At 40.4% G+C, this 22,345-nt stretch overlaps 1 protein-coding gene across 2 annotated transcripts in view; it reads right to left on the reverse strand.

Annotated features, from left to right (window-relative positions):
* The window catches only part of fbxl17 (F-box and leucine-rich repeat protein 17), a 227,464-nt gene that overhangs the window by 95,990 nt on the left and 109,129 nt on the right, over nucleotides 1–22,345 (reverse strand). Inside the window, exon 9 of one of the 2 annotated variants that reach the window (XM_063490431.1) lies at nucleotides 9,875–9,935. The exons of the other annotated variant lie outside the window; for it this stretch is intronic. Within the exon in view, the coding sequence (XP_063346501.1) occupies nucleotides 9,917–9,935 (19 nt within the window). The 3' untranslated portion in view covers nucleotides 9,875–9,916. Of the gene's footprint in view, nucleotides 1–9,874; nucleotides 9,936–22,345 lie in introns of those variants that run through there. 2 annotated transcript variants of the gene reach the window in all.

Raw genomic sequence — 22,345 nt, forward strand, 5'->3', positions numbered from 1 at the left:
TGTTAACATGTAAATAAAAGTATAAGCATAGTCTATGTGCGTCAGTGTGGATTCACTTATTGAAGTTCTGCTTTTCAATTTGCAGGAAAAAGCATTAAAAAAACTACTTTTACTGCAGGATGTTAAAACAGTTCCTGCCTTTATTACTAAAGGCAGACTTTTTGTGGATTGTACTGGCAATAGGGAAAGTTGTAAACAGTGTGAAATCACTATAGATAAATAAGTTAGATGTTTATACAAGAGTCCAGGGTGAATCTTACTGACTGCTATAAACTAGGGAAACAACACAGGCAGGCACTTTTTTAATTTGTATGCGTTTGCTTCAGGGAGAAAAAAAAATATATGAATGTGTCTATATAAATTTTCTGACAACTTCAGCTAGTTTAACCTCACAAAATCCCAAGTTTAGATAGCAAAGGGAATTAGTCTAAACACACAAAGCGCTGTTTATTCTCGGCTTTATCTGCAAACTAATCCGGACAAACAAAACAAAAAAAAGCATCTAACACACCACTACCTGTGGTGACTTGATCTGATAGAAGTCCCAGCCAAAAGAATCCCCTTTGTGTAAAACCAACTCATCATCTCCCAATGTGAACAATGTATCTTTCTCTGAAAACTAATTTCCCTGTGAAAATGGGGTTTTAAGTCTTTCGAGGCCCCTTTTAGAGCCTAATAAACTAATTCCAAGGCTGATGCCGAAAGAGGCTTATTTCAATTTCACAAGGCTTTGTTCGAATTTGTTTTACATTATGATGCTGCTGGGCAGAGGAGGGGGGTTGTTGGGTAATGTTCTTTCTTTTTTTTTTTAATGTATTCAGGTATCTTGTTTTGTTGTTTGAGCTCCTCGCACTGTAAAAGCGAGAAAGGAAAAATATGTACAACCTCAGTCTGGCTCGTTCTCCCGTTCCCTCTGCGTGCCTGTCCTTCTGTGTCTGCTGATGTGCAATACAGAGAATAATGGGTCACACATCTACTCTAAAATGGTGTATATTAAAATGATAAAAATCATGCTCTCACCAATGCCTAGCCGCAGTGCTGGAAAAGAAGCTTGCGTCTTTCTGCACCACTTTAAGGCTGTCTTTCCATAAAATAAATATTTTTGCTGCACATTAAAGCAAAGTAAATCTCCATAAACCCAGTGATTATTCTCACTATTTTCCAGTTGGCCCGAATAAGCCAGGCAGCCTCATACCAACTGTTGTAAGTCCCTAACAAACAAGCAAACATACACACACACACACAAAATAAAGGACATACACATGGAGTGAAAGTTGGACGAGTTTATCCTTGTCTGTTTGTTGTGAGCCGACAATAACAGCTATAGAGATGGATTTCATCACATAAAAAACACAAACAAAGAACATGAATGAGTAAAGTTGCAGGCACATCAAAAACCTCCTGAGGGAAAGTAATACGTGCAAAACTGTGGTTAACACACAGGGTGCAGAGCAGTGTAATTGCAGCCACTAATGACTATAATAATATACCTTAACACTGGGCTGCTCAACTCTGGGCTGCCTCTGCTGATTGCAATCATTGTTAATTGCACGTGTTTGAGCCAATTAAGAACAGTAGCAATTTCAACTGTTGCTGCCCTGACTATGTCCGTCTCATTCTAGCAAGTTTACCGAAAATCAGCTTTTCTTTTTATGAAAAACATTTTTTAGGGGGGGGGGGAATGTAATCACGGAAATGAATAAAGTGAGGAGTAAGCAATAACTTCAAAAAACTAATTATCGTCAGAGCAAGTAGTGCTAGACGTGCCTTTACAAGACACAAAGATTATGTGTCTGTTTGTTCAGATTAACAACACAGCCCAGGGGAAAGTAAACCTCTAACAGCCTTTAGCCTTCTGTTCTTACTGGAAACAAAATATTGTGCCTGAAAGTACACCAAAACCAATAAAATAACTTTTAAAATGTGAGTTTTATTTCATACGGATAATGCTTTTCCCAATAAATGTAGTGCCACACCTACGATCTGACTGGCCACCCAAGAGGCCACCTTAGTTCTGGATAAATGTGTTCAAAGATATTCTGTATCCAAGACATGAAAACTCACGGCTATTCAGAAATATGAAAGCGAGAACTCCAAGCACAAGTGAAAGGGTTAAATAACGATGCTCCCCACTGACTTCCATGCCCTATCCCTCAAATACAGGAGCTGCATCTCAAGGACATGTCAGAGCCTCACCCTTTTAAAATCAAACCAAGTGCACTACTTTAACATAAATCATTGTAATGTTGGGTAAATAGATCGGATCAAAACACATTTACTGAGCTGAGATTGGAAGTGCTGTTGATGTGTTAAATGATGACATGATTTTTTTTTTTTTAAACTTGAATCTCTGGGTTGACATTTTAGGCACTGCAGCCTGAAGATGGTGTTTAGAAAGTCTCAATATCACTTTTATATTGTAAATATCACAATTAGTTTTATTCTAACTTATTAATAACATGCTTCATGAATTTTAAACAGCTGCACTCACATCTTAACTACTGTAAGTTTGAATACTTTCACTGGCTGGCAGTGCAAACTAAAGACTGTTTACTGGCAATTGTATCTCTACCACCACTCCATCCTCCTTGCACAGTACTCGTATGCTCTTGTAGCCAAGAGGAAACACTGTTATAAGAGTCAACAAGCCTCATATTGGTTGCATCTAACAGTACGGAAAAGAAGAAACCTTCTTGACATTTTTACATGTACTTTGTAACAATAATCTGCACAACAAAGATGAGAAAATACGCAAGCTTTATTGGACATTCACACAACAAATGGTCGCTTTGCTTTTACGCCACAAATAGCAGCATGGGGCACTTTGCACTTTTACAAGCCTCTCCAACAGTCAGAGCGTGGTCAGGGAGAGCAGTGTCATGCCTATAAATATCACCCCTCGCCAAGCCTGGCATGATGGAACCAGCTGAGCTAGCTAGACGCTGAGGTAACATGTCATTGTGCGGAAACTAAAGCTATTGACAGGCATCCAACTGGCCTGTACTGCAGTGAAATGCTACCCCTAAAGTTACACAGGCACATCTGACTCACGACAGAATGGCTTTCCTTAACTTCCAGTGCCTTCTCTCTTTTTTTTCTTTTTACATTAAGGGCCTTGATGCCTCATTAAGTTTCCCCTTTATGAGACAAAACCATTTGGAAATGTACTGTATACTTCATCGCTGCCACTTAGGCTAAAAAGAAAAATGTTCCAAACATATTCTGCAAAAAGAAAAAATATAATTGTACAAGAACTTATACAGCGAAGCTGTACAATTTTCCAATTCTGAAAACACTTAACTATGTGTGATATGTCTTTTGCGGTTATCCTTGTTCTTCAGGGTACATCAATACATCACCATTAAAATCAGAACCGTGCATGCCTCTGTGCGTGGTTGTGTTTGTTACCATCCCCACTCCCCTGTTTGAATAGCAGTATAATAGCTTTTACTCATAATACCTATACGAAGTAAAAAAACAGTCATCTTTAAATGAAAAAAAAAACATCTCTTCTAACATTTTTTAGGCAGATTAACCTTATTCATTCACTGACCATCACTTCTGAGTGTCTATATGTGTATTTTCACAGATTGAGACTCGGGGGACTATACTCTGAATTTCACCTGCTGCACCCATGTAGCTTGCACACACACAGATACATAGTGCCAGCAGCCATTTCACCATGCTCCTGAATGCCATTAATTCCTGTGCCACATCTCCTTAGGTGAGAAACTGGTGACAGAGGCAACCTCGGTGAGAGAAATGTTCCTCCTCTGCATCGCCGTCCCTCTCTTTTCTCTTTCCATCCCTTCAATTCCATCCATATTCAGCAGGTTGAGGCATGCGGAATGAGGAGAGATGGAAGAGGAAGGTGGAGATGGGGAGAAAGGGGGAAGTTGGTGTGGGTGATTGTAAATTCAGCACCAGTGCGTCTTGTTGCACGAGAATGACCCATCATTTCACACTGGGCCAAATGGCATGAATTCATAAATATAAATAACAGCAGCAAATTCATCTTTTCAGGATGGCGTACAGAAGCACAGGCAGGGCCACATTAGAATAAAGATGCCTTCTCTCTCACTATCTTTCTATCCTCTTATTATTACCCACCGCACACCCTTCTTGCCTTCTTTATCAACTTCCACGTTTTCCCAGCTCCTTCTTCCTAATTTCCCTTTTCCTCCACTATCTGCTTCCTTTTTTTGTTGTTGTTGTTCTCTTCCAACCAGTGCATATCTACTTCGTGATGATTCAGAGTTATACAGTATGTGGGAAGAGCAGACGAGTACACAGTTTTTCTTGCTCTCTTATGGAAGAATATACATTAGACCTAACTCCCCTTGCACACTTTTTCTACAGTATTGAATCTGCTTTTTAAAAATGTTTCAGGTGTAGGTTTAGGGGTGAAAGAACACACAAGAGACCTGCCTTGCTGAAGTAGGAAGCAGCAAATGAGTGGGAAGAGATTGGCCTGGGCCGCTGACAGTTGGATTGATTAACAGCTTGGCTCTGCCTCTGAAAAACTGACATCCTTTGATTTTGTACAGTTCTTCAGTTCTTTTCGCTGCAAATTTCCATCCTCCCTACCGCCTTGATTGTTCAGCTCGCTGCTTTATATTCTTCTTGGCAACACTCAGTCAAACGTACACACACAATCAACAGTTCTGAATGTGGCTGTACACATCGAGAGGCACACAAAACATTACACCAAGGGCAGATACAACTGATTAGTCAAACTGCCACCTCTCCACACCACCAACGCTAATGGTTACCACAGTAGTCAGAGATAAATATGTCCAATCAGAGACAATCACTGAGCGGGCTGAAGAGGCAGGTGAACTAATGACAAGGATGGAAGAGAATGATGAAATCCTCTCACAGAGCCTGACAGTCATTTGGCAACAGTGAAAACAAGTGGGTTTATTTTTTTTCCCCCATGCATCAGGTGGGAGCAAATGACACCCACAGCCTCCATATCTCTCTCTCGTTCATCCTTCTATCAAGCTCACCCTTAGGGGCTCTCTCCAACTCTCCAACTCCATTTGCCACTTTTCTGTAATAAAAACTCCACCTGAAGGGATTAAACAAATGTAAATACAGGTAAAGTATAATAGCTAGACCAGCACACCATGCTTTTACTCTTTCAACTTTATGTTGAAATGAATATGCAGGTCAAAGTACAACAGACTGCAGCTGCTGAAAATGTTTGAGTGTGAGTTCAGAAAAATAACTGAATAGCTGGATTACTGCCACTCAAGCCTAAGTTTAGTGGCAGGTGTAGAACTTTGCTAGAGGTTGAAGCAGGTAATGACTAATAAAAAAGGAGGCAATGTATTTTTCTTTTCTTTTAAGATGTGCTTATTATGATTTTTCATTGAAGATTTGGGAAAAAGGAGGGGACAATAAAAGCTAAACATCTGATTTATTAAAAATTTGAAACTCGCTGCTGCTACCTATTTGAAATATTTCTGATTGGTCGGTATTAAAAAAAGCTGTTCGTTCTTTGGCATAGCATTTTGTTTTCATGTAGTTTTTCATTGCTACTAGTCTGTAGCTGATACAGATCAAACTGCTACTAACAAATAGGCCCCACTTTATTGCTCTGCTGTTTATTTTTTTGCCAGTCTGCCAGCTTCTAAGTAATATCAATATATCTGTACTCAACGTCAGCGAACAACGCCAAAGTATTACCTGGTCTGTAATCAGTTCATGCAACCCCTGCATATGGCCCGCCTAAACGATCCTTCTCAGGCAGAGAACCAGCGCATTACTCAGGCCAGCACATGTGTCATAAGCCCTCTGTTGAGTGAATTTATAATGGAAACACAGAGCACAAGCAAAGAAGAAAATGCACTTAAGGGGTGCTTAATCACAGATGTGGCTCCTTGGTCTAAATCAGAAATGGATGAGGAAAACTGGAACTATATGGGAGCATGGATGTTCCAGCACTTTGTGGAGAGCAAAAAGGCTCCGAGGCATTAATGATGAACACTATACAGTTATTCATCTTCCAGATTTAGAGCTTTAAGGAGTTCTTCAAATAATAATGACTCTGAAAAGATTACACAAAAAGGTCTTGCTTGGGAGAACATGGTTGATCTAATGTATAGGACTTCAGCCGATGGCGGCGCCAGATTTTAAATCTCTCAAAACATATAAGAGAAAGGTCATACGTGGCTCGTTTTTTTATTCAACCCAGAAATTTTCATGTTGTTTTCCTGCTGCTGCTAAAGGCTCTTTATGGAAAATGGGTACAGTGTTACATGCCAAACAAAGGTCAGTATGTGTGTGTGGAAAACTGAGTCGTGTCAAATCACAAAGGTCAGTATGACGCCTGCTTGCGAGAGGTAGGAATTTCTGTGAGTGACTGGTGCCTTCGGTATGAAGAAAAGGCCGCATCTGCTCAAAGTTTATTCACAGGATCAACACTGTCAAACACTGAGGCACAAACAAGTATATTGCAACATTATAACAAGAAAATTAAAACAGATGAACAGTTAATACTGTTCTGCCCATATTCACGCACTATGTTTTTTCTTTACAGTACTTTAGATGTGGGTAAGCAGTTTCACGCTTTAGTCATCTTGTAGGTGTAACTACCGCTGATGATTGCTCTGCAAAATCACATTACAGCTGTGGACTATGAGGCCATTTCACAGAATTAAGCGCACCCCGTACTGTAAACACCATTTGCTTGTGATGTTTCTCGGATAGTTACACTCCCATCCCTGTATACAGTGTTAAACAAATTTAAGAGTGTTTCCATTAACACAAATCACTTGATTTAAACATCACTGAAACTTTATGGGAACCTCTGGAGCATCAAACGTAACACAGATTTACACCCTCGCCTCTACCCTTCAAAGAAATGGAGGCTTCTTCGGCACAGAAGAAGTATCGTAGCACACAGATGGAACCGAAATAGAATATAATAAAGATAACGTATGTGTATGTGTATGTGTCAGTAATGAAACTCGCGCGCTAATATCTCTAATAGTCGATTAATATATGTATTTATAAGGAGAATAATCGTTTTCTACTTAGTCAGTTGCGATGTACCCGTTCTGCACAGCCACACAGTGTTAAAGAAAAGAGTCTGAAAATGGAGTGCTGCAAACAGACAACAAAGCAATAATGTCACCTCGGAGAAAACATGTTTAGTTTGAAAGTCCAGGGTCCACTGCTGACACTCGAGTTCCTTTTGATAGAACCAAGACAAACTGCTTTTATTGAAATGTCAAAAACGGTTGAACTAGCATTCCAGACGACTGGCCAGCGTCAACATACACTGCTGTTTATTTCCTTAACACCTCACTAAGTTGACTAAATGGACATCCCACGGGTCTACTCGCTACATCACCACTGCTCCACTGAAACTGTAAAGAATCGCATTAGATTCTTATATCAATCTACACAACATGATGGAAACCAAATTATAGGAGGTGGCTGTGGCCTTAATGCTTCTTCTACCCATCTTATTTCTGTGGCTTCTTTCTGGTGTGGGTCTGTGTTGGATATTCTAACTACTAGCCTTTATCACACACACGCTGCCTCCACTTGCCGTATGCAAAAGGTGTAGAAAAAAGGCGGTGAAAATGATAACTGATAACCCCCCGGGGCAAATACAGCAGGTGGCTGAGGAATAACTGTAAGCGTATGAATGTGCTTTCATCATCCTGCAGATCAAAACAGCACACTAAGGATGGCTTGTTTGATCTTAAGGAATTATGATGTAGTTAATGCCTGAGCAGAATCTGGAGCTTAAAAATCCAATGGACGTGTACCAAAGAGGGACAAAAATGTCAACTTCGCATCAGCAGGCCAGGATACCTGGAAGTCTATTCCTTTATCTTTAGGAAAATGTCAAAAAGAGCAACATGCGGAACATATCTAAATGAGAGTCAAATGTCCGTAGCTATAGTCTGATCATAGAGTCATCAAAAACCGCATACAAAAGTATTAACTACAAAGAGTAGTTAGCTCATTATTTATCACATTCAAACGTTTGTTTGTTTTTAAACAAACTAATTAACAACAAATTAAAGGACATCTCTATCTCACACTTTTTCACAAATGCAGCTAGTGAGCTATCAGCACGGGAAGTTGGTCTTTATTCCTGGTTGTAATCCCCGATTGGTCAACTGTTTATCCAGCTGGCACATACAACTGTCTCAGTGAGTACAAAGGAATTTCGGTCTGAATTACTGAAGAAATCAAAGCAGGCTCAATATTCAATATAATTATTTTTCTTGGAGAACTGTTACAGGACGAACAACGAGGCAGCGCATAGAAATGCAGAGCGATTTGGTTTTAAACATTAGAATCACTATAGCATGTAATTGTTAAGACTTTTCGTCAAGTTAAGTAGGCATGTAGACCGTCTTCAGGTTCAGTGTTTCAATTTGAAATAAAATAATGAGTCTCTTATTTTATTTAATAGGTTTAATTCAGCAGGTTCACTTCAATAAAGAAAGAACTGCACTGGATGGCAGAGATGTAGGTCTCAAGTCCAAGGGCTTGAATTATATGAAAACATAGAGATAGTGTTTTGAAAAAAAGCCCCATTCTATTTAATATTTGGGAAAATCTTTTGCCATCTTTAACCCCATATACATTATTAGTCAGTATATCATCCCTTCAGGCACTCTCCTGGGTGTTTCATGCAGTCTCCTTCAGCTTTTCCTTGTTCTTTTTCTCTAACAAATATCATGCATCTCAGCCAGACTGAAGATAGCTGATTGATTCAATCAGTTTAGGTTTTTCCATGCCTTTACCTAAAGGTTGTTTACAGTCATTGTCCTGCTGAATGATGAAGCTACTTTGGCTCCACATTTCAGAATCCCCCCTCTCTACATTCACATTCATTCTGTTGCTAACGTCGGTAGTAAAATTGTGGATAAATGTCAGTGTGTCAGCTCCATTTGCAGCTGTACAAGCCCAAGCCATGACAAAACCGCCATGTTTGACAGATGAGGCGGTTCGCTGTGAGTCATCTTCAGTTTTTCTTTTCCACCACTTTTCGTGTTTACATAATTGTAATAAAAAAAGTTTTCTTTTGTTTGAGTTTTGTTGAAACAGTCCACCAGTTGTTGTTGTTGTTGTTGGGGTTTGTTTTTTTTTAACTCTAATGCGGCCTACAGGAAGATTCCATCTTGTTTTGTATCCACTGAGGTTAAGGTCATGGATAACTGAATACCTACATTCAGGGGAGCATTCTTAACATGCTGTGCAGCCATAGAGAAATTTTGCTTAACAATGCAAATGATTTTCTAGTCATCCACCAGACCTTTGCCCTTTGGTCCAGCAGGGCATCATCTCACATGTACTTCTTCTTTAGTGCGGAATTAAACTACACAAATAAAAGCAAAAACCTGGTATCCATTATTATATATTAAAGAAAATGTGTTAAAGACCAGATACATTTATATTGTGATATGGTGGTATAGAAAAAAGGTTGATATGCCTATCTTTAACAGTAGTCTAGATTATTGGGCATTAATCACATATATGGGATTTTTGTTGTTACAAATTCTATGGCTACAGCTGTCAAAGAGGTGGTCATTGTTAACCTGGGCCCTGGAAGATCCAGTATGGAAATCTCGTTCTTTATGATCTGCAAGTTTAGCTCAGCTAAGATTTTATGTTGAATACCCTCTCAGTTTATCCAGGCTTGGGTCCCGCACTGGGGTTACACTGCCAAATGAAGCTTAAAATAATGTGCAAAGATGCAAATAAACTTACCACACAGAATATCAGAGACATTTCTATCTCTGTAATATAGAGTAAAGAGATAAAAAGGAAGAGGAAAGAGCACAAAGAAACTTTAACATGGGGGTCTAACAAGGACTGACTTGCTTCTGGTTGCAGCCTCTAGAAGAATTGCAGTTACAGTTATTTACAGCATCAGCTTGACTCTTCACTCCCAGAAGTTGCCACTTAAACAAAACACAAGACACAAGGACGATCACATGTATTGGCATGGCTTAAGAAACAGAAACTTAAGAAACTTGATAACTGTGACTAATGGCAGGGCACTACTGGTGCTTTAGTTAAGCTTTGTAGTAAAATATACTGTACTGTAACTAAATTGAGTATTTGATTAGATGTTTCTTTTATTTTTAATAAAAGCACAGATTGTCTTGTTATAAACAGTATGTGTGTAAATCATAATTGAGAAATATTTGAAAATTTTGACATGTGCTCATTGATGCTGGTACAAATCAGCCACGTGGCGCTGTTATCTGGAGTTACTGGTGCCCTATACTTGGCTGCAGTCTTTGCCATGAAAATTTGGCATTACCTTAACATTTTGTATGAAGCCTCTTTGTAAAACAGTGATGCATGTCCCAGGGTGACTGGTGGGGGTAGTGTACTCAGCTACTATCTGAGCCAAGTTTCCTCGAATACCAATGGTTTGTAAAACACACCAACAGTGCCAAACAATTGGCTAAAGCATTCATCTCTCATTTCTAATCCCTGTTAATATTATTATTTCTTTTAAAATTCTAAAGCTGAAAAATCTGTCTCTCTCCCATCCTAATTTTAACTTAACAATGTTCCCATTTTTCCAACCTCTCATCACTCATTCCTTCCCTCTGCTCTCTTCTTTACCACTTCCCTCTTTGGCAGAATGATGGAGTAGGGATGTCAATGGAGAGCCATGACAGTCAGATCGTTGGCTGTCACATAGACTGATGTTTGTTTCTTCCCACTTAGACAAATCTGACAGTTTAACAATGAACTTCTCAATGTCCAAACACTTGCTGCGCCTACACGTATACTTTCAGATGTACACAATCATCACACCCGGAAGAGCTATAAGTTGAGCAAGCACCCCGCTGTGTTCGAATAAACGCAAACACGGATACGCCGCCACACGGTCAGATTGGTACTCTGGATCTCATATCACATGGCGTGTGATGAGTTGGAACAAAGCATGTCGGGTCAAAAGGAAACACTGTTTTTAACACTCAGATGCGACTGTTCTCAAATCCTTACAAGATTTTAATAACCGACATCCTCTTAAGTTAAAGGAAATTCAACCTGCGGTATGCACGGTCAACTGCCACTTTATAATGTACACCTGGGTTAACTGCTCATTAATTCAAATATCTAATCAGCCAATCACATGCACCAAGTGCATATACTGTAAGCATGGAGACGTGATAATGTCAAAAGGAGCATCAGAATGGAGAAGAAAGGTGATGTGGAATGTGGCGTGTTTGCTCATGTCAGATGGGCTTGTCCGATTATTTCAAAAACTGTTGATTAACTGAGCCTCAGTCTCAACTTTAAGGTCAAAATGAAAATAAAGTAATGACAACTAACCAAAAGTTCCATTATGGTCTAAATTTGGTGTCACCTAAAAAGAATAACGTCTAAAAACAAAAAATTCTGTATGGTTACTGAGAGATCAACAGTTTAATCATTAGCATGTTAAATATCTAAAACACAAGTAAGAATATTAGGTTAGTGAATATAAAATAATACAAGACAAAACAGTGATTTAATTTTAAAATCTTCTTATTCTTCTTTAACAGAACAAGTACATGCAGAGGTGCTTTTTTTCCCTTTGCAGGTGTTTACAGTTGGACAGGGGTTTGATATCCTTCCTACTAGCTCAGCTTCTTCAATAATAGATGCCTGTAAGACGTTACTGTTCTATCTCCAGCTAGGGGGCCGTGAGCCAGCAGTTGCGATGGCTTGTGGAGGGTTATTCATAGAATGCGTGCACACAAGTGCGCACATATACACATGCATGCACACTCTTCCCATTTCAACCATGCAATCCTGCTCCCTCCTCTCCCAGCTGCCCTATTAAACTGAAGAATCTCGGGAAGTGAAATGAAACTAGTAAATCTTGACTGCTTTTATGATTGACTTGATATGATTTGTATTATAATTTGGACTCGGTGCTCCATCTCGCTCTCTCCTGCTGCCTCCCACCAACTTACTCCCTCCCCCCCTCCTACTCCTTTCATTACTTAGATTGGCTCTTGTGAAATAGGCCATAGGGTCTTCATAACGCGCATATATTCATATGTATACACACATGCTCAACTTTAAAACCTTGCGGTCTCTTAATAAGTAGTTCTAAATGTGGCGTAAAGGCAGCAGAATGTAGAGAGCACTTAAATGTTTTAAAAGTGTCCAACTTTCACCTCAGTATGAGGAGAAAGCTTGAATGTGTAGATGAGATGAACACTTACAGCAAAAAACTGAGAACAAACAACCCAATCAGACCCCTCCCTGCACAGATTGGGCTGACTTCATAAATTAATGTATGAGAAAGCCTGCAGAGATAACCATTGGGCATAAGGACCTCGGAGAGAATCATTATATCGACTAGGTGATGGACTAACTGACAGACTGACAGACTGATGGAGTGACTGTCTGAATGGATGCTTTGAAATGCAGGCAGTTTGAAGCTGAAAGTCTCAGGGTCTTTGACCATCTGACTCTGAACAGACAAAAGGCAAGAGAGGGCAGCTTTTCCGACTACTGGCCCTTTAGCCTTCTGTGACTTCATCAGAAGAAATGATAACTACAACTCCGGCTTCCACTCTGCTTGGCTGATGCCCTAGGGCAACACTTTCCTCACCGTTCTCCCTCTGTTAGTGAGAGCATCTGTTGAAAATGAAGGCCAAGTCGTAAGTGCTGGCCAGGCCTTTCTACTTCACGGTCAGATCAGGAGCCTAAGCACCTGCAATACCCTTCTTTATAAAATTACTTTTTTTCTTGTGACAATTTGCCAATGAGAATTCAAAAAGCAGGTCTTATCGGAGTAACAGCAGAGAGCGAGCCTTTGCCTAAGTAGCTTTTTAACCTTCTTTTCAAACTAGCTTTTATGTACAGAGAGTTTTTACAAACAGATTTTACATGAGCAGGACCGACTGTTCTGCCCACTCTCTATCACGGTCATTAGAATCCATAAAATGAAACCCAACTCTCAGTCTCCTTACTATCACTGTTTAGCTTCTAACCACTATTTTCCCCAGCATAGCAAAAATATCTCCTATGTAGCGAGAATTAACTCTGGCCAAGCTTCTGACACAGCCACAGAAGGGCCTACAGCCACACATCTGTCTCCAAAGCCAAATGAGTCACAGAAGCCTGGGCCCAGTTACCTGCTGGGGCCCCATGTCTGTCCCAGTTGCTGACCACAGGAACACACATGTGCACAATTTTACACAAGGACACAGGCAGAGCGGCAAATACACACACACATATGCACACCCTTTCTCTCCGCGATTTTCCAGTCTCCTGCGGATGGCACGTGTTATATCAACAACCTTTCCTGCCAATATCATCTCTTTTTAACAAAGTAGGAGCAAATCATTCAGTCTACATTCTGTGGTGAGAGGCCAAGGCAAACTGGATCTGCTGAGGCAATGGCATAGGAGCTCCTGGCACCGGGAGCAAAGCGGGGCAGAGAGGAAATGAGAGGAGAGAAGAGGAAACAAGGAGAGAAGGAAAAGAGGAGAGGTCATATAAGAGGAGACACGAGGAAAGAGCAAAGTATGGCACAGGAAGCACATTAAATCTATCTGTATGGTAATGCTATTACCTCCCATCCGATCAGCATGGTCCCCTCCGCACTAACTGGCTACCCTCTAGCTTTCATTAGCAACATGAATTATGGATCTGCTCTTGCATCTAAATGCTAAGCATTATGCCATTTGTGATGCAGTTTTCCACATTCTTCCTTCTCTTTCTTTACCGACTCCCCTGTCTCCCTCCACCTTATCCTCCTGGTCTTTTCCAGAGTTGCCACAGACTATAATTACTGCAGAACCATTAGGGTCCATGTTGACAAAATTTCCATACCATCATATACCCCTTGAGATACCGATCGTGAGAAGTTTTCAAATACTGCAAGCATGTGCACGTGCGTGCGCGCACACACACACACACACACACACACACACACACACACACACACACACACACACACACACATACATAACCACACACACACAAGTACATCATACAAAACAAAGATTTTCTTCTGCAAGATGTGACAGCACCAAAACTGTCAGGGTGAAGATGGGAAACGAGGATAAATGGACAAAATAAGTAAATTCTATAAACAGAAACAATGAAAAAAATGTGAGAAAATGCGTGGAGACCAGTAAAGAGATATGAGTTTAAAAAAAGAAGCACGGGATAAGAAGAGGATGAAAGAGTTTCTTCTGTTTCATGCTGCTACAGTGTGAGTGAAACCGCATCAGTACGCCTATTGCAGTGCAGGTTTTTAGACGATGCATCAGTAGAGCGTCTGAAACTGGACACTGTGTAATAACAGCTCACTAAAAACATTACAGCTACTCATAAAGAGCCCAAACTCACTTTAATAGCTGCTGAGATGTTTCCTTTGGTCTGACTCCGGGGAAAGGGAAAACATCAGAACAGGCAGGAGGAGAGATGGGGTTTTGTGTGGACTAATACAGGTGAGTGGATCTGTCTGCAGCTAGATGATCCGTATGACTTTTCTGCAAAGCCCCAAACCAAGTTCATTTGTGTGTCCAGCCGTTCTTTCATTAACAGAGTCACAAATAGCCCCGCTGCGGTTAGATGAATGACATCAACCTCTCATTGACTGCTTTACGAGCTCTTCTGACCAGCGTGAGAAACCATGGGATTGAAACCTCACGAAGGTACGGCCCAACAACCCAGCTGAAAGTACACGTGCAGAAACACACGCACACTTTGCTGAAAAGACGATACACACACACACAGACACACACGTACATACACACAAGCAAAATCTACAGAACAGCGCTAGCTCAGACCGCACATACTTTCCCATGCTGATGGAGGAGTTACTAAGTTTTACAAGTTGAGTTTCTCCTCCTAGCCACATTTTTGGGTAAAACGCAAGATCTTTTTTGGAAACACACACCAAAGCAGACTTTTAACTCATGATTCAGATTGTTATAGTTGGAATGTGAACAGAGAGCACATACACATCACAGAGAACATTAGTTCTTGCCACTGTATGCCCTCGCCCTCGCAAACTCGTAAAGCATCATCAGATTACAACAGGAGGAGAAGGTCAATCAAAAGGCAAAAATACAGACACAGGAGAGAAGGACTGGAGGACAGTTGGGCAAAAGGTGTGTTCATATTGATGGGAGCACTTCACTGTGCATCCATATGAGCTGAATGTGTTTGCGTTTTGGCAGAGTGTGAGGCATATAGCACAACAGAGAAACGAGAAGATTCAAACAGTACAACATGGAAGAAAGACATTTTGTAGCACACACACACACAGAGACAAAAACAAGCAAGCATCTCTCTAACCTTCCCTGTTACCGTTGGCTCTTTGCAATCAATACACTGAGATTGGAAAAACTGTCCCACAATGAACTTTTAGTTTTGTCTAAATGCACAGAAAGAGATTATAAAGAAACAAGAGAAGAAAGTCATGGATGGTTATTTGTGTGAAGGAGAGTTTAATGTATAATCATGTACAGATGTTTTAACTAAAAACTATGAAAGAGGTCTATAAATTTAACTATTTATAGACAGAGAGTGAAACAGAGAACAGCAGAGAGAAGAAACGTGTTTCCATATACTGGGAAAATAATGCTTCTTGGGGACAGAAGCTGAAAACTTCGGACTGCACTCTGCCATCTCACGTTTTCAGTGCAGTGTGTGAGGTATTCGTCCTTTAACAAACACGGAACATCTTTGAAAAAGGTGCAACTCAAATGTACAGTGAGCAGGGCCAGCTACGAAAACATGACCAGAGAAGCTATAATTACAACATTAAAGAACATTATCTCTGTGTGAGTTTATGTTCAGTACATTATTCAATCATATTTCTACAAAGCAAATAGCTGCTTCTACAATGATGCTCCAAATCTTTTATCTAGACCCTAAAATATTAACTTCAAACACTGCATAGCTAACTTTTGATCATTTCTCTCATAATCAAGTAGGGCTGTTTGATATAACGATATATATCGGATGACGATATAAAAACGTCTATCATTTCCTATTACGCTATCGTTTGTTTCGTGGTGTCGTAAAATAAACTGTTTACAGCAATAATTTTTTCACCGTTTTGATGGTCACTGTAGCGGCTATATTAATTTCTTAAAGTTCTCTCTTTCTCTTATATTTAATATAACCACACTACGGACGGACAAGCGCCTGTTTTTACGTGTTGTCGTTAGCAACAACGACGGTAAAACCATCGCGTGGCTCCGCTGTCCGCTTGTTTGTTTTCCCACGTAAACCTTTCACAATAAAGCTCAAGATCCTGTTGAGACTTTTCAAAATAAAGAATCACGTGAAAGAGTATGCGGAGAGTTTACGGATGAAAAGCAAAAAAGAGCCGTCAGGTGCTAAAAAAATAAACCTTAGACTCAAACTTTCAAAGAAAATGGTGGCCGTTACAACTTATGTCTAAAAATGTATAGTTTCATGCATCGGTTAAAACACTGGACTCCAGGTAAAGGATGCCCAGCTGGAAACACTTCACGCAAGTTGCCCGAGATTCACAGAATTTACATAAAATGTTACATTTTTGTGATTTGTATCGTTGTCAGGACGATAAATGTCTTATATCGGGATATGAGATTTTGGTCATATCGCACAGCCCTATATAAAGTTACACTAAACAGTAGGTCATCTAACTCATGATCCATTACAGTTCACAGGTTGTTGTAATGTGTGACATACAGAAAGGAAGCAATCTTTTTTTTTACATTGTTTGGCTGTATTGCACAAACTAATGAGAATCAAACTCCACTGTGAAGCCAAGGAGGCTCGCACACACTAACATCCAGAAAAAAATGACCTTGTTTCACTTAAATCTGACCAATATCCTAAGATCAGCAGTGATTCTTAAAAACAGAAATATTTGCATAAAAATCAAAAATATGTCCTTGACCAAAGTTTGGGTAACGATCCATAGTCGAGATGTTGTGGTGTCAGTGTGTGAAGAAGAAGGGGAAAACCAAGAGAAAGCTGCTCTATGAAATTTAGGACAAATAGGCTTTAAGGATATTATTGGCGCAGCTAATCTAACTACAGCTAAAGCATGCCAGAAAAAGAGGGAAAAACATTTTTAAAAATAGCTGGACAATCCTTTATTTTACCTTTTCTTCAAACAGAATAAAAAAGACAACACCACCTCACTCATTAGGTTCCATTCAATTCATCAGCACTGAATACCTGAAGCGATTTTAGCTGTTATCCTTTCAAGCTGGGGGGGTCACTTGGTGAGAAGAAACAGGGAGCTGCCTCAAAGCAGGTAGCCTGAGTTGTTCCTGCATGACTGCATATGATAGTTACACAGCACTTTCAGCCCCCCAGAGACACTGACAATCAAAACAAACAGAGCCAGAGTTGGTTTGTCATGTTTCTTGCAGCTGCAAATTGCACATAACAGCCTGGTTAAATTATAGTTGCACAGCTGAATCCTTGTTATGTTAACAAGACAAATGTACCATTTTGCCACTATGCACATAAAAGCATAAAAGGGTTTTTCCTGTGTTTGTGTTTTATTTTTTGCATCATATGTGATAGGTGCGACACTCGCTTTCACTGGACAGACGCTTCATATTGCAGGATGTACCCAGTTCTGCTGTGGATCCCTTGAGGACTAATGCGACTAAATTTCCTGAATGAGAGCGTGCCACAAAGAAGAAGCGAGCTTAAGAACGGGGTTACTTATAAGTGAGAGAAATAAAGAAAGAGGAAAAAAATGCCTATCCACTGTGTCATTGTCCCTCCTCCTTTGTATTCACGGGGAAGCTGGCTAAAAGACAGGCGGGGATACGGCCTCTTTTCCCCTTCATCTTTTGATAATCCCATCTTTTTTGTGTTTGATGTTCCTCTCTATGCTCTTTGAACAAATCCCCTGTCCCTGCCCTCATAATCGCATTACCTCCTAAGGTGTGGTGCGCACAGGGTAACTGGACCTCACCAGTGCCAGCACACTACTCCACAATCCAGTACTGCCTGCCAGCAAAACATACAAGCACATACTCATGCACTCCCTCTCTAAGAAACATACAAACAAATACTGAAACACACACAAGAAGAAGAAAAAGGAGAAGAAGAAGAAGCCAATTTTTCTCTTGCCAGAAGAGCCGACTGTGTTGAGATGGCACAAGCAAGCTACAGTTGGTTTTCAAACGACAAACTGGCAACAGGAGCGTCACACCTGACTACAACAGTGTGTGACCACACTAACAGATCTGGGAAAAGGAACACTGGTTTCTCTACCTGACTCGCTTTTTCTGAGAACCACAGCCACCAAAAGGGACGACAAGAGGACAAAATCACAGGAAGAAAAGGATACGAAGGAGACAAAGACAGAAAGCAATATAAGACCAGAGCTGGGAAAGAAGAGTGGGTGGCATCCAGAAGCTATTAAAACTGTTTTTCATGTTGAGCCAACAAACATAAGTGAGTTATTAAATATGAACCATATAAGACTGGGACCACAGAGACAAAGAGCAAGTAAAAGGAAAAGAAAGAAAACAAGTCACGAAAAAACAACAAGAAAAGGTGGAGAGAATGCAGGCTTTGTGGCTCTTTCCATAGAAACTCATAACTGTTTCTCAAATATTTCCAGAACAAAAATTTCCCAGTGTCATGTTTCTCATGCATAACGGTCGACACATTAATTACCGTGGAGCCAGAAAATACTTAAATGATCAAAGCTATTATAAGCACAATTCTGAGGGAAAGAAGTTCAAGAAAAACTGGTGAAAATGATTAATGCAGTGTTGGTTTCCTTACCTTGATTTAATACAGCGACATCAGAAGCAACATGAAAAAGAAAGAGAAAAAAAGGGCAAGATGATGATTAAAATTTCATCTAAACAAAGAAAACCTGCATGTGCTTTGACAATGTGTCAGTGGGAGTGGAGATATAGTGCAGCACTTCTCACTTTTAAGCATTATCAGTAAGAGCACTAAATCAAAGTTCAGTTCAGTTCAGTGGGTAGATATAGTTACAACATTGGGCTGGTTCATTTTGCCTTTTTTTTTTTACTTCTCTATAGTTTCCCAAGCTATACCAGACTAAGAAGAAGAACAAGGCTCAGTTCCACTAGAATAAAAATAGCATGACAACCTCTTTGTGACTCGGTGGCTGTCCCGTGATTTCACTGAATTTCTTATGCTGTCAGAGATGGATTTGCAGGTAGCTGTGGTGACCAACTGGTCACTCAGGGATAGAGGATGTAGTACCCTCAAGCTCTGAGTGACCAGTTCCAAGGTGATTGCACAGGTCACCTGGTGGGAAGCAACCTGTCTCTAAACAATCGTGGTCTGACTTGGTCGTACTCAGCCCGACTGGCGAAGGTTTGCAGTGGATTAGCGTCTAATTTATGAATGAATACATATAGCCAACATATGGTGGGCCTGTGAGGTCAAATGCATGACAATGTAAGAAAACATCAGAAAAAACCCCCAACAAAAATGCTGAAAAAGCACGCAAGCACAATGGAACTTGAATAAAACACAAGGGAAATAGAAAAAATGGTAGCACTGTGGCCTCACAGCAAGAAGGTCCTGAGTTCACCTCCACCACAGGTCTTTCTGTGTGGAGTTTGCATGATTGCGTGGGTTTTCTCTGCATACTTCAGCTTCCTCCCACAGTCCAAAGACATGCACTTGGTGGGGTTAGATTAATTTCTAAATTTAAATTGCCCAAAGGTGTGAATGTGAGTGTTAATGATTGTCTGTATCTCTGTGTTACCCCTGCAACACACTGGTGACTTGTTCAGGGTGTACCCTGCCTCTCGCTCTATGGTAGCTGGGATAGGTGCCAGCCCCCCGATGACTATGATAAGGATAAACGGAAGAGAATGAATGGATGGGTAGATGGATGGTTGCATGGACATGATTAAAACACACATCACCTTTATCTTTTTCTGCCTCACAACACTGATGAACCCTCTGCTTCTTTTAAAAATGGCTCAATGGAATCTTTCACATGGATGGTTTCTGGTTTCTGGGCAAAGAAGGCTATGAAAATAACATTTAACACTGTTTTCTATTATAAAAGCATTAAATCACCCATAAAAAATCCTAAACTCACACCCAAACAGAAGAACCAACTCTGTGAAATGTTTTTTTTCCTCTGCAATTCTGACATCAAGACCAATTTCAAAAGAACATGTTAATGAGGTACAGTCAAATGAAAGGTTGGGAGGTAAACAACTAATTAGAAACGGTTCTTGGTGTCACCCTAATTGCTGTTTGGTTAAGATGAAGCCACCACCTCTCTACTTTTCAAAACATTTAAAAACCAGAACAGGTTCACAGCCAACGTGACCTGTGCTGCTGGGCCACAAGTTAGACAGAAAATAGACGAGGCAGAGCTACGAATGAGACCAGATTAAATCAAAAACTTCTCACAAGCACAGAAAGACACTGACAAACAACGGGGACAAGGTGCAAGATGTCAAAACTATAAACAACAATCATAGTAGTGACAGCTCAGAGTGCATGAGGCATTGAAAGTTCTGATGCACACAGACAGGCTAAACACACGCGCTTGTTCAGCCACAGAGGAAAGCCCGTGCTCGCTGATATAGAGGAGAGAAGAAGAAAAAAAAAAAAAAAAAAAAAAAAAAAAAGCGTACACACAAACGTAAAGGCTCACACAGATGCAAACACACAACAACTCTCTGTTGGCTTTCAAAACAAAGGTATTAATCATCATTACACACACACACAAACAGAAAACGGGTGGGCTGGCGTTGGTGTGCCTGCGGGACTCGTCAAAAAGACACACTGACACCTCAGTGCAGCCTTACCGCTGCTGTCATAGCAACCAAGGTCAAGTGGTCTAAAGCTGTGTGCGTGCGTGTGCGTGCATGCGTAGCACGAGTGCACATGCATCACAAGGAATTGTAACACACTCCCAGAAGAACCGGTTAGATATAATGAGCTCGTCGCCGTCAGGATAGAGTGGGAAGACAACACAAGTCCCACAGCTGTGCAGCACAGCTCTGCCTGTCCACGCACCAAAAGCAGACACCAGATTGTAACGCAACAATTAAGCCTCCAAATAATGAAAAAAGGCATATCTTCCATTTAAATTACTAGCTGCACAATGGCCATTGTAATATTTTCCAGCATAAAACATTTGATTTTTGTTTGAAGACTAAAACACCTGTTCGACAAAGAAGAAAATATCCCGTGTAAATTCTATTTCTGAGGACACTGTTTAACCGAGGCAGTAAGACAAAGAGATCTAGAAGGCAGCAAACTTACACTCATTACTGTACATCACAAGCTGGGTGGGAAAAAAGCACCCCAGCACTTAATTTAATTTTATTTACCATAAGTGATATAATTTTTATGATGTTTGCGGGGGTGATCAACATTTCAGGTGAGGTGGTCAACATTTGTCATAAAGCACGTGGAAACAGAGTAATAATACAGTTTCTCCAGTGATGCATTGAAACACCAGGTGATATCTTTTATTTTTCCTTCAGTTTAATCTTAAAGTTCAACATTTCAGTGACTTAACAGGTATGAATAACTAAATAATCATAAAATCAAATGTTTATCCCTAACTGAAAACCTTCAGCTCTGCAGTATTGTCCACAGTAAGCACAGTGGTGTTGGGGTTGAGCCTGATGCCTCACAGCAAGAAATTTGTGTTTCTATATAAAGTGTGTGTGGCCTGTAATCAACCGGACGCCTCTCCAGGATGTAGCCTGCCTCTCAAGTCTATTCTCCAAAACGCAGATCCCATCCCAAGCTGGAGTTCATCCCAGCTGACCCTGTTAAGTACAGCTAATAGTGTGGTGTAACACTGCTGCCAACATTTTATTTATATCACATAATTTTTCTCTTTTATTATGGGCTGTTATTGGACAACTGACAGTAAAGAGTTGACAGGAAACGTGAAAGGCAGTAAAAGATTTAGACTGCAGATCTTAGTTAGCGGTGCTTAATCAGCACCTTAGACTCCAACCTGGCATCCCAACTGTTTTAAGGATTTCATTTTCAAACAAACAATGTGGATTCCTGGCTCTCACACTTTTATTAGTTTTCAGCCCCTGTAAGTTGTACTGCAAGGTAGACGGGCCCAAAAAAAGCACAAACCTTGTAGTTAACATTAAACATAAAACCAGTCAAGAACAACCCTTGACAAAGAGAAACCAATTCGGACATCCTTCATGCACAGACAAAACACCGTGTCAAAGATGACTTTGTGCAGAGGATGTGAAGAGGGAGCTTTTGAAGTGCAACTCAGTAGTTTGAAGTTCAACACTCCTTTCCATCTACTCCAATTTATTCTTGTTCTAGTCACTGAAGCATCAGTTTCCTGTCTCCAAACACGGCGAACTGTTGTAATCTCCAG

Source organism: Pelmatolapia mariae, linkage group LG12 (assembly GCF_036321145.2).
Source record: "Pelmatolapia mariae isolate MD_Pm_ZW linkage group LG12, Pm_UMD_F_2, whole genome shotgun sequence".
Classification (NCBI taxonomy): Eukaryota; Metazoa; Chordata; class Actinopteri; order Cichliformes; family Cichlidae; genus Pelmatolapia; species Pelmatolapia mariae.